We start from the raw sequence: 13812 nt of genomic DNA, 5'->3' as shown, positions 1-13812 counted from the left end.
AAAACTTGCTAGCATCAGGATGCTAGAAACAGTGTGGGCAGTCAGGCGACGAAACTGGATGCCAAGCAGCACTGTATATTCTGAAATATTACATGCAATTACACTGAGGTTTAGCCTGGAATTTTAAAGGTATTGAATTTCCTACCTCTCAGTGAGGGGCACTGTAAGTTTCTGTTTATATTTATATTTAATCATCAGCTGCAGTCTGAAGGAATTAGTGGATCTGTGTGTGTGTGTGTGTGTGTGTGTGTGTGTGTGTGTGTGTGTGTGTGTGTGTGTGTGTGTGGGGGGGGGGGGGGTTAAGTGTTTTAGTTACTCAGTGACAAAGTAATCTGAAGTACCTGAAAAAGAAGGTTGTAATTTCCTGTGCTTGTATGTTCTGTGGGCTGGATGAAAGTGGGTCAGTCAATCAATAAGTCAGTGGTACATCACTGGTGTTTTTTAATTGATCTTGACGTAGCATCAGCATTAGGTGTGTTAGCTTCTCTTCAGCATGGCCAGTTTGGAAGCTTGATACTGCACCAACTCTACACGATGCCCTCAATCAGGATTCATGCGGGTATCCCCATGAGAGGGATGTTTCACCCCGGAAGGAGCGGCACTAGCCCCGCCGATTACATTGTACACTTGTTGAGGGGTGAGCTTGGCCTGGTCTTTGTGTCTGTTTGGCCGGCATTCAGTGCCCTACCGCCTGCACCCCAATCTCTTGAGTCTTCAGACCCAGCGCATTAAGAGACTTTGCTTTCAATGAGCATCCGAGGCCCGACTAAAGGCTTCTGGCGGCAAAGGAGGAGTGATTTAATATTCTCTTATTAATGTGTCACCGTGTTGCCCTCGGTGAAGGGGGATGAGCCTGCCTCCACTGGCGCGGGCCCGGAGCTTTCTCCGGGATTCTTTCCATTTAACATATGCTTCTTTGTTTTTATTTATTTAAATTCATCTCTCTGCACACCAGAGCGGTCGGGGTCGTCCGGAGCTGTGAGGGTAGACCTGGTACCAGCAAAGAGGAACAATTAGAGTAATTTCCGATAACCCCAGGGTTTCTCTCGCTTGCTCGCTCGCTCTTTTTCTCCCTTTTGTTATGTCTCTTTCTCTCCATCTTTCTGTCTTTTTGTGCCTCTCTTTCTCTCTTTATCTTGCCCTCTTTCTTTCACTTTCTCAGTCCTCAGTCTGTCTCTTCTACCCCACTGCTTTTCCTTTCTTAGCCTCTCATTTCTTAATTGCTAGCCTTATTGGTGTGGGATTTCGACCAGACGTGTTCTACTTAAAAAAGAGTGAGGGAGTCTGTCTGATTATAGCCAAAGCTTTCCTGTCTCCCAAGTACACTGGCAAGGTCATTTAGTTAGGCTCTCAGACGATGATTGTTGTGTACACGTAATGAACACACACACACACGCAAACTCTCGTTCTCACTCAGTCACACAATCACTCAGTCACACACACACACACACACAAACCATTTTCCTGTAACTCACTCACATACACACACACACACCGTCTCCCAGCATGCTGTTTAATGCAGCCCTTTCTCTCATCTCCTCGACTCTTTAATATCAGCTCTTCTCCGCCAAGGGGCTGGCTCATGCACCCGGTGGTGGCGATGGAAATGTGACTCAATGATGCAGTCTTTTAGCACACATTACCCAGAACACCCTGTGTAATTTCCTGCCTGTCAGGCAGCAGCCAGGCACCAATACTCCTGGCACTAAGGAGAAGATAATCACCATCATATATTTAAAAGAGAGGGAGATGGGGCCGGCAGATGGACAAGAAGGGATGGAGAGTTTAGGGGGCTGGATAGGTGGGTGGGTGCGGATGGGTAGGTGGGTGTGGGGGGGGTCTTCCCGTGACAGGTGTTGATTAGATAGGGGGTGTTGTGCCCAAATCCCCCATGCAATTTCTGAGTAGGATCCATGAACTGGCAAGTCTTTTTTTTCTATGCCTATTTCATGGAAAAAAATGAGAAGACGTGGGATAGACAGCTGAGAGGTGACTCATAGAAAAGAAGAAGAAAAAGCTCCCACTGTTTCTACATGCTCCTGAAGTGCATCTCTGATCTCTTAAGCTGCTGAGACAAACAGCCCTCCGTATCTTACCTTTCGTCTGTTAGTTTTCATGGAATGTGAGAATCTTCCGAGTGTGCCATGAAACTAGCTGAAGTGCGTAAGCATCGAAAATGACTTGCAGAATCTGTCAGCAGCACACAGTGCATAATGTACCAAGGGACACACTCCAAATACCAAATAAATGAATCAGTGCATCCCTGGCATTTGTCTTTAAGTGAATGGCCGTGAATTACAGTGCTTTACAAAAGACACAACTAAAATACTCTGAGCCTAAAAGTTTAGATGTTTGTAAGTCAGTAAGGTCATAGCTACACTAGTCCCAATTTAATTTATCTAAAAATAATTCCTGAGATTCTACTTACTTTGGGTGAGGGTCTGTCTGTCTGTGGTACTATGTGCATGCCAGCCTCATGCTCAGCTGTTATCTCTGCACAGCAGTGCTGAGTAGTCACACCGCTCATCTCAATTCTGGCGCCCTCCTCCCTCCCTCCGCTCTCCCTCCCCCCTCCTCAATGGCAGGCACCAACCCGGCCCGGCCCGGAGCCTTCCCAGGCGCCAACAGCCCCGGTCCGGTGGCCGACCTGTACGGTCCAGCTAGCCAGGATTCTGCCGTGGGCAACTACATCAGTGCCGCCAGCCCCCAGCCTGGTTCTGGCTTCGGGCACAGCATCGCTGTGAGTATCTGCACCTCCAAACCGCCCCCACCCCCTCTCCAGCCTCCCTCCCCACTCACTCTCTCTTCACTCGTATGAGGACGTCTCCCTTATCTCTTCACGCTCTCTCCTGTTGTCCATCCATCTCCCGGTTCACTTCCTGGCCACTCCTAGAAATGAAGATACAATAGGTAATGCTCCAACAAAGAGAGACTCTTGTGAAGTGTGCTTGGAAAATGAAAATATATATACCCTGGATGGAATTTGTACAAATGGGTAGTGTAGTTAAGCTTTAGAGCCAGATATACATTAAAATATATATAAAATCTATTGGCCATTAAACATACAGTAAAGCAGTGATTACTTTGCTGTAAAACCATGTTTATCAGCTTCCATTTTCGTAGAAATGTGGAGAAAACCCTTCTTTTCTCTCTCCTCCACTTGAGTCCATTAACAGTAATTTAGGCATATTCAGTGTAAACTATCATTTTGACAGCTTTTTATGCCTATTCATTAAATGCATGTACAGTCTGTATAGTGTGCTATGGTGAGGGTTTCCAGTTTAATATATCCACCAAGATTTCAGTGCTAGACAGGTGCTCTGGCCCACGCTTGAGTGTGACTATGCACATTGCCAACATTTTTCCATTCCCTTTCACACGCCGTCCTCTCTCTCTCAGCTGTGGTCTAACAAACTATAAACTTGCACCGCCTGTCATCGCCTCTCTGAAGTGTCGGTGTGCTTTCTGTTCTTGCGCCAAGCAGAAGGTCAAAAATCACCCCGTGAATTTTTCCTACCTCATTTCTCTGGTGGGGGGGGGGGGGGGAGGGGGTTAAAGGTGTGTTTTGTTTCACCTCGGACAAAGGTGTTGATTTGAGGAGAGGGTTTAACAACAAGAAATAATGGTCTGTTCTATAGGTCTGAATGAATTAATACAACCATGATTGCACCTTGTGCAACTGTAATAGGCCAGGGTGGGGTCATTATCAAGTTACTTTGAAACCTTTGTGAAAAGTATTGATAGATTGAAGAATGTTGGAATGCAGTAGAAGTGCAGCCAATGCTGATTCCAATAAGCACCAAAGAAAAGCAAAGGGCCTGATTATCTACCACAGAAGGATTGAATACCTCTCAGTCCTGTTTGAACTCTCTCCCTGATACTAAGGGGCAGCGAGAACTAAAAAAGGTCTTTGTGTTATATGCATACACCTGTTTACCACTCTTTACAGTTTTGAATCTACCAGTGCATTCCCAGCTGACCTGGAAAATTAGTCATGTCAGCACACTTGAGCTGTAAGGGTCACCATGGGGGACATTTATCAAATATAGAACAATCATCTTCAATTTGAGCGTCATGCTTCTCTGCTTTCAGAGACGGTTTCAACCTCAATAAAAGAGAAATGTAGGTTGGGAAATAGTTTTGTGTTTCAGAAATGTCAGCCCCGACAGCATGCAGAATCCCTAGTCAGAAATATTTCATGCTGTTGCTATATATGGCGACCCCAGCCTACATTTAAACAACATTTTTACCGTAAGTTCCATTTAGCCTATTCTCTATGACTGTATTGGATGACACGTGTTTTCTTTTATTATTTTTCTCAATTTAGTAAGTTATATTTTGTATGATTAAAATAGTATCCATCACACATAGTTCCAGTTTAAACTAACAATAGTATTCATTTTTCTACTAATGTAGACCTCTGTTATTGTCAAGTTAATATTATGCAAATTGTATACAGACTTTAGGACTCTATAAATCTAAAACATACAGTGGTGCCGTTAATGCACTTTAGCTTTGAGGACTTTTTGACCCTCTACTTGGCTTAGAACACAGTTGGCAAGACTCGGGACATTCATGCTTTCCTCTTGATTCTAGGTTTTGGTGGGTTTGGAGACGTCATTTTACTTAAATTGAAATCTCTATCATTGCTGAAGTTTGCATGTCATGTAAATATGCCTATTATATTAATACCTGTTAGCATGAATGTGATAATAATTTTGCATAGACATAAGTCATAAAAAATTGGCTTCAAGCTATTTCAGAAGACAGTATACTATACAGTAGATCTCCTCTTTAACATGGATACAGGGCTTTCAGAGGCATCTTGTGAACCACATCCAAGACAACTGTCAGTATTTAATGTCACTAAAGTCAATTAAGTCTCCTTTCATCACTGCCTTGATCTGATCTATCAAATAACAGTTTTGCTGCCACTTTAGTGTAAATGTATTTATTTTAAAGTATACTATTCCATTGTCCAATGTTTGAGAGGGTACGTTAAACACCTTTTCTCAACAAACTGAATCAGTCTACGTATGTAGTATAATAGTATATATATATATATATATATATATATATATACACACATACACACACACACACACACAATGTAATCATTGCTGACTAGAATTTAAAAAAATGGCTTTGGGACCCACTTGTTCAGGAACAGCACATGCACAGCAATGTGGCCAGGACCGTCCTCTGTGTAGCCATTCACCAAAATCTAAATTTAGGAACCAAAATTGGACCTAAATGCAGTTCCTGTTGCTAAAATAAGCCTGACTCCAGGAAATGAGAGAGATACATTTCATTCATGTTGGCAGCCTATCCTATGAATAAAATATACTCATCAGTAATAGGTTTCTTTTATATGCCTTTTTCCCCTTGAAATGCATACTGACACAGGTACTAACTGTACACTTTTAGGGCCCGTTGATTGCAACAGCTTTTACAAATGGATACCATTGAACGCTAACAGGTGGTTGGTTGCCATCTCATTTGAGGTATTATGTGCCATTTTTATAATATTGTAGTCCCTTTTCCCCAAACAACCTATCATCTCCATTGTAGTTTCCTAAACTAGTTTCATCTCCCTTTTCTTCTCTTTCATGATGTTGACTAACATAGAAGCTCTTCCTTCAACCTGTACCCATCCTGGTCCTGAAGGCCCCCTGTCCTGCATGTTTTAGATGCTTATCCAAGCCTGATAACGACCATTAATTTGCATCAGGTGTGTTGGAGCGGGGAAACATCTAAAACATGCAGGACAGGGGTCCCTGAGGACCAGGATTGGGAACCCCTGCATTTCATGACAACAACTTTTCACATGGTTGCTTTGAGAATACTTCCCGATTATGTAACACAAAAGTCAACACAACCCTTTTGAAAAGTTGATGCCATTTTTCAGTAACTATAGTGATAATTAAACACCCTTGCCTCGTACTTGATCCCTTTTGTCATCCATATCGTCATTGGTTACCCATTTCTAGTTGTGTGTGCATGCCTTCCATACAAAATGTGGCGCTGGGCCTCAAAGAGTAATTGTTCTGGGTTTACACCACTATGCTGTCGCTTGTTACACTGTTGCACTCTTGCTCTCATGTTTGCCATTCATTGGGCATTAGTGCCGGGCAGCTCCAAGAGTTATGTACAGAGGCATTTGTATACTGTAGTTGCTGGTTGACATTGGCTTTTCCAAGACTTTTGCAGTGCCACTTTGTAAGCAAAGGACATGGTCGCCTGTGTGTGTTATGAGTGAATGAATGCATGATTGCGTGTGTGTGGGCCTGCATGCATTTGTGTTTTAGTGTGTGCGCATTTTAGAAAGTGACAATATAAAGGGAGTGTGTGTATAAGCATCCCTCTCATGAGGCTCCCTGCCTCAGGGTTGTGTCACAGACACTGTGGAACCCAGCGGTGACAACACCCTCTCTTTACCATGTAGATGACTGAGTCCAGTAGGATCACTCACTCCCTAACCTTCAGTACTTATTCACTTAGACAAAGACCATCTATTATTGTACTTGAGAAACAAGCTTAACCAGAACCATTCCAACTGAGAGCCCCCCCCTCCCCTCTCCACACACACACAAACACACACACATACACACACACACACACACACTACTCAGAAGCACTTGTCTCTAAGAAGTTTGCTCAGGACTTAATAAGTTCCAGCATTTAGATTAGGTTGCCTTAGACTGCAGTGCACATTTTAATAAACAGCTATAAGGGAAATGTGTACAATGACTCATCATGTCTGCATTTGCACAAATGGTCGACTGACTAAACACTGTATCAGTGGGTGTACTTTATAAAGAGATATCCCATTGCCTCATCGTGAAGTCTGTGGTACTGACTATTAAATACATTAATCACTCTTTGTGCATCTGGAAGTACAGTACTCTATATAAAGGATGATTTGCAGCATGAGAGCCTTCTGAGAAAGCAACAGAATAAAGCGCAGTCTGTCTGTAAACCTACTTCATTTAGTTTAACCTGTTCCACTCCCCTTGCAACATGACTCCCGATAAGTAACCCCCCGTAGTCTTCCTGCATGCTTGGTAATGTAGACACTAACCTGAAGGGGATGCCTGCATCTGCTGCCCTTGATCATACATGTCCATTGTTAGTAGGTGGAGGGGGCATTGTGCCACCTGTGTAAAACTATTTCCAGGTGGAACTTGCTGTGTCATCTTCCTCTTTGCAAGTGTTAAAACACAGTCAATTTGCCAGGGGTATTTAAATACCAGCAACACAGATACACATTCCAGCAACCAGAGAATAAGTGTGAACATATAGCTTTTCTCTGCAAAATGGAATTGGTCTTGGGTTTGCACAGAAGTTGTTTTATAGAACATTTGTCTTGTAAGTTACTTATTGCCATATGCAATTGTACTTGCGTCGACTCAGTTGCCCAGTATGTCTAATCTGTACCGATACTTTTCTGTACAGTTTATAAAATAATTGAAATAATAAATGACATTTCAAGAGGAATATGGCACATTGCAAGATATGTGCAGTTGAGGAATACATCATTTCTGACACAATGCACTTATCCCCTTTCCCAAATCTTTATCCTTCTCCCCCAAGTGTGCACTTGCGATTTACAGTCAAAATGGGCTTGTGACCTTTTCTCCATATGTTTTTTTTGTAATGAATTGTTGTCATTGTTGATTCTTCCATTGAGTGGAATTAAAGGGAAATATGTTACGTGCACACTTGAGATCGAAGGTCATATATTTGGGACACGGCTTATACCCAAAAGCACAACACATTTAACTCTACGAGGTTGCCAGTTGGTTCTGACGGGCTTGGGAATGTGTCTGTTTGTGATTTCAGCAGAGTATAACAGGAGGCCCGGGGAAGACCGGTCGGAGTTTCTAACTGCTTCTGTGTACAGGTGATGCCATATAACAGCAAGCATTACAGCATCCACACACAGACTGAGAATGGAGGTGGCACCAGGTGAAGAACAAAAAGATAAATCGGAATCATCTCAGAAAAAAGACTACAATCTGCTGTACTATAATCCAACCCTGGCTTTTCAGATACTATCCAAGCGTAACCCAGTATCTTTGTGTAGGATTTGTTGATGTTGTTTTGATTTTTTCTTTATCAATTTATCCTTATTTCAATCGGTTTAGATTTTTCTTGAGTTTTGAGTCTCTCTTTGTTCAAGTTTAGATTAAGCTTTAGATTGTGATAAATATTTTTGTGTATCTTTATCCTCTCAGAAAAGAGTAACGATATATATGTAAACTGGTTTGATTCAGTTTTGTTTTCTTATTTAGAGTTATGTTGTAATGGATTGTTGTTTTTATTACCATTGGTAATGAAAACATCTTCAGGTGTCAGTTTGCACACACAAGACAACTGATATTAACCGATGAGGCTTGAAAAGAGATAGCTTCGGTTCAAATAAAAGGGTATACTAATACATTTTATTCGCTTATTCTTTAAATTTTCCTCTTCCTTGTAATATCGTTACCATATTTACCTATTTTGGGCAATAAGAGGACTACAATATTTTCAAAGTCCTTTTTTATAAATGTTTTTGTTGTCCGGAGGAAGAAAAAAACTGTTTCCTTTTAATACTTTGTGAATTCAGATTTTAAAAAAGAGGAATATTATCATGTAAATATTACTTCACTGCATATAATGGTTTCAGAGAGAGAACCATATTTTTGTGATGGTTTACCAGAGAGGGTCATACTGTGCTCGGGTGCAGGTGTCCAAGAGAACATTGAAAACTCTCAAGTCAAACAAAAATCCATTTGTAGCACAAAGGCCATTATAGACCATTGAGATGAGAACACTGTTGGCTTGCTCTGTAAATAATGTCAGCTTTCCTACTGTGGCCAATGTCATACCAGCATATTGTCTACATGGTAAGCTAAGATGTGCACAGCTTCATAAAGATGACACAAGGTTAATACTGGACATTTCAACAAAATGTCCTTCAAACCAGACTTCTTTTGATTCTTGCAAGTAAAATATTTTGTCGCTGCGACTTTGAAAGTCAATACTATAAAAAGAAAACCATGACAAAATCCAAAGCACACTTTTATTGTGTATCCATAGGACAAACATTTTATGCTGAAGAGTGTCCCAAACATTTCACACTTATCTGCAACATTTCAATGTTTTCATTTGACTTTGAATGATTGTCTTCAGTTTTGTTAAAGTTATTTCAGCTTTTAGTTTTATTCTTTTTAAAATAACTTAGTTTTAATGTGATGGAGGCTATATTTAAAGGCAGATATATTCAACCTCTTGGATGTTAAATGATTATTATTAAGTAGGATGGAAATCTTTTGTTACCTCAGTCCTGTGAGTTTTGTCTTGGAAAAAATGACAAATTAATTTATTGTAGGCTGAAACAGAATGCGAATGGATTAAATAAAACAAGTTGTTGCACTGTGACTTTATCAAAAAGGTTGTGACCATATTATATTTGCACATTTCAAGTGGTGGTTATTTGAAATGGTCTGGTTCCAGGGATATGAAGGATTGTTCTTCTAGAATGTTGCAATTGGATTATACGTTCTCAAATTTTCTGCTGGAGAGTTTCCAAAAAAAGACTTAGTATGTAAAAAAGAGAAAGAAAGTTGACACTAAAGCTGATGTAAATAAGGATTAGCTCTCAAATTAGAAACAGATCTTTGAAAGTAAAAATTATCAAGGATTCAATGTGTTTATATGTTGATTTGTTTCTCAATGCAGATATGTTTATGTATGTCCGTTTTGCTTCAGTTTGTTCAAAACCATATGAAGCAGAGTGCTGGATTATTTTTACAATTTAGATGGGGACTTCATCAAGTAATAATCTAAGGATCTAAAACAAAAATACATGGTATTAATTAAAAAGAGAAGACGTATGCTCCCACCCTTGAATGCTTTCAATTTTTAAGAAGGATTTGTATCAATATTTTTGTGGTTGTTAATGATTATATAAATGATAATAATAATTATAATGCTAACAATAATAAATATTATGTACTGTACATCCATCAGATTCTCTCTCCATTCCCTGTCACATTATAAAATAATCTTATGTTGATCATCAATGTATTTCAGTATTGTGTGAAAAAAGAAAATTGCTAATTACCTTGTAACGAGTGCTGTCTTTGATGCCAGTGTAGTGGTCTATACACTTCTTTGTTGACCCCTCTTTCTTCCCTCTCACTCTCCCTTTGTCGCTCTTCTGTCTCTCTCTCCTAGTATCTAGTGGTAGATGTTATATAGTTAAATTAAGAAGTAGATGTAGTTATTAGCCAATTTAGGACCAGTAAGGATAGAACTTTCTCTTATCAATTACCATAGTTAAACAAAAATGCTGACATTTGTTTTGGTAGCATTTTCCCACCTATTTTCTGTTTTGCTGATCTCACGTGGTTTCAACTAACCAAAGCTCTCATTGAAAACATTTGAAGAAAATAAATTGCTTAAAGATCGAATTGTAAAAAAGGCATTAATTGGATCCCCACCCTTGAATGTTTCTAAAGGGGTGTGCCATACTACCTTAAATGCTAATGCTAGATATGCAAAATAGCTTTAGCTTTTTTTCATGAGAGACACATCTATGGTTATAAACAGGATGGAGTTTATCACATAAATGGAAAAATCTTATATTTTTAGGAAGTTAAACTAGATTAATGATTATAATGGTAATAATAACAATAATAACTATTATGGATATCATTAATCTAAGATCTACGTTTAATATTTGTAATCCTTAAAATATCCAAGTTGCCCATAGCACTACTAATTAGGATTTTAAATTGTATTGTTTTACTTGTCAACTTAAATTTATTTAATATTTCTGTTTGGATTACTTTTGGGGAATTATTTTATACTCTTGGAACCAGCTCTTAACTTTAATCAAAGCCAGGGTGTCACAACATTTTGTTATCAAACTGAAATTACATTGTATTGTTATTCATTTATATTTCTAATTATGGTACATCAAATGCCAGGTATACTTTGAAGTGATTGTTGGTAAAGTATGAATTCGCTGTGTGCAATAATTTATCTTATCTTCCTGTGCGAAAGTTATTGATTAGTATAAAAGTAAGCGAGTTAGTGAGATCAATGTAAAATATAAGAGCACCATTGGAAGTATTTTTTAATTTTTTATCTGAGGACTTTTTTAGGATAGTAGATCTCATAGTGAATAAGACCATAAGCCCTAACGTGCTGTCTGGACAAGTTCTTGTCTCAGTGCCATGTGTGCAGTGGTGCCACTACAAGATTATGTATAGTTTTCACAATTTCACAATAGTGTCAAAAGATTGCTCTTCTCATAGTGATAGCTGCAGTTCGAAGCCTTTGTAGACCATTTAAACGTAATGTTATTTTCACGTTTTGTCCAATTGAGTGCAGATGAAGAGAGAGAAAAATCTCCAGAACAGCAGACGTTTAATGTCTCCACGTCTTCACACAAATAATGTCCTGGTTTAGCATTTGATTAATGTAAAAGCTGGTTTTCATAAAAATAGTCAATACCATCATTCAATAGTTTCATAATTTTTATTTTTAATTTTTTTCGTAGCTTGGACTTTAAGGTAGCATGGCTCTGTTGCTGTACTTTAATTTCACATTGACAGTTTACAGCCAATGAATGTTACACATCTTGCTAGGTATTCATTGGATAATTGTTGGTTTAAAAAATATTTATAAAAAGAGCAAAAAGAACAACAACAAAACAAAGAAAAATACGACCTGGAAGGTGTTGGGTTATAATGGGAGCATACTACCGTATCCATTTAAACTTGAATCTTGAGGCAAGTGCTAGGCAATGGCCAAACGATCATCCCGTCACTGAATTAAGATAGCGCACACATACTGTAATACCAGGTACATATGTATATACATGTACACTGATTAAGGATATATGAGTGTATATATCTGTTAAATATTTGTTTGTGTCTCATGGCGGAGGGCTCATTTTAGATTAACTGACCTCCTTACGCTCTGAAATGTTGAAGTAGCCAAACATTGTTTGTATGTCACACTTGGCATATTTCATTTTTTTCCATTATGCTACAAAATGGCTGTACTGGAAAATGTGGGATGTAGAGCTGTTAATGATACTTGGGTTATAGTACATTGTTTCAAACTGACAGATGATGGTTGGCCACACATTAGCAGTGTGTGTGCTGTAGGTGAGCAGAAGCAAATACAGTACTGTCACAAATGTCATGTGCATTTCTCTGACAGGTGACCTTATAGATGTTTGTCTTTCATGGCCCCTCCAGGGTTCACTCTCTCTGATTGCCTTGCCCATTCCTAACACTTGCCCATTTTTTAATGTTAACGGACTTTTTACCGTGAGAGCTGACTGAACGGACTGACTGTCTGAAAGCATCTTTCAGGTCTTCTTGTATGGCTTGCTCAAGCCCTGTTGTAAAAATAAAAACTAAAGTGGATGGGGGTCTCTCACATCTCAGATGTGGAAAGTATAATTTTATATTTGTATTTTCAAATAATGATAATAATGAAAATGTTTGTGAAAGGTTTCCATCCTCTACTGTGGTCCAGAAATCAATGTGTTTGTCTGGAAAAAAAAATAATAAAAAAAATAAACTGTTTTGAATCATTTCATTCATTGTTTCTAATTTCAAATGTGACTGCATTACGTGGTATAGAATTTCTTCTAAGAAGTATATTATTATTTTTTTTGCCAAAGACTGTACATTATATCAGAACATGCACCAACATTAAATTGCACAAAATTGAATATCTGGCCTTTATTGTTTAATTTAATTAATATGTTAACATGCTGCAATGTCCAATATTCTGTTCACCATCATCTATTCTTTTCCATCCGGTCTTCAAATGTACAGTACATGTAGCCCTGGTTAGAAACAAAGGAGGGGCCATATGTAGCAACAAATCAATAGTAAACTCCTCAGGTCCTCGTTGAGACCTATCTGTGGTGTGTTCTTGCTGTCATCCATCAAAACATTGTATGGCATGTCCTCATCTGTCATTTTCCCAGGACAAACACATTCATCTGCTCACGGCGAGAGCTCAAAATGGCCATCACTCTGCCAACATCTTTCCAACTCTGGCCAAGCTTGGTCCACTTCAGTTTTCAGCCTTGTGACATTTTTCAGACATACAACTGGAGGTGAGTACCTCACCCGCACATTTCCATGAGTGATATCCGCAACACTCAAGGCAACAGTCTATCTTTAGAGAGGTTTAATTTGGGAATGTTTTACCTGAAAACGAAAAATGCTGCAATGGCTGCCAACAGATATGAATGTAATTTAAAAAATTTAAGCCATCTTCCTGTTTTCAAAATTTGAAATAGCTTCCGAGGAGTTAAGGTGTGACAGCTCTTACAGATGTGTGGAAATCCTCCCTTCTTCTCCATGGCTTGCACACCTCATCTCCCTCCTTTTTGGCCAGTGGGGGCACTCCTCCCTGTCTAACACATGCACACGTTTCTGACACACGTACACACTCATCTGTCACACTGCACTCCTCACATACACACGCTTCTCGCCAATACACAGAATCACACACACTACCGTCACGCCACCTGTCCTCCCACACTACACCGCAGTACCCTCAGATAGAGTCATGACTCACAAGGAAGGCTGTCTGCCAAATGAGAAACACTGAGAGAAATAAACTCGGTAGTCTCTCTTCTGCTCAATGATTCTTGTTTCACAGCTTTACCCATGCCAAAAACTGCAACATTATATGTGACTTAATCACACTGTGATATTTTGCTTGAAGGTCACATATTATTCACATTACAAAACCTCAATCCAAAGTGACAGAAGCTGGAGAGGAAAC

The 13812-nt window shown here is 39.4% G+C and overlaps 1 protein-coding gene across 7 annotated transcripts in view; it reads left to right on the top strand.

Annotated features, from left to right (window-relative positions):
- msi2b (musashi RNA-binding protein 2b) overlaps nucleotides 1-12689 on the top strand; it is an 85655-nt gene extending 72966 nt beyond the window's left edge. For 3 of the 7 annotated variants that reach the window (XM_047036066.1, XM_047036068.1, XM_047036061.1), the window contains 2 exons: nucleotides 2586-2740; nucleotides 7843-12689. In XM_047036066.1, coding sequence (XP_046892022.1) covers nucleotides 2586-2740; nucleotides 7843-7887 — 200 coding nt within the window. In that variant the 3' untranslated portion in view covers nucleotides 7888-12689. Of the gene's footprint in view, nucleotides 1-2585; nucleotides 2741-5427; nucleotides 5505-7842 lie in introns of all 7 variants that reach the window. The other 4 variants (XM_047036065.1, XM_047036064.1, XM_047036062.1 and 1 more) reach the window with 4 other exon arrangements.
- Nucleotides 12690-13812: the final 1123 nt, after the last annotated feature.

This window comes from Hypomesus transpacificus, chromosome 15 (assembly GCF_021917145.1).
Source record: "Hypomesus transpacificus isolate Combined female chromosome 15, fHypTra1, whole genome shotgun sequence".
Lineage (NCBI taxonomy): Eukaryota > Metazoa > Chordata > Actinopteri > Osmeriformes > Osmeridae > Hypomesus > Hypomesus transpacificus.
Note: the sequence above shows the minus strand (reverse complement) of the source record. Positions and strands in the feature narration are given on the sequence as shown.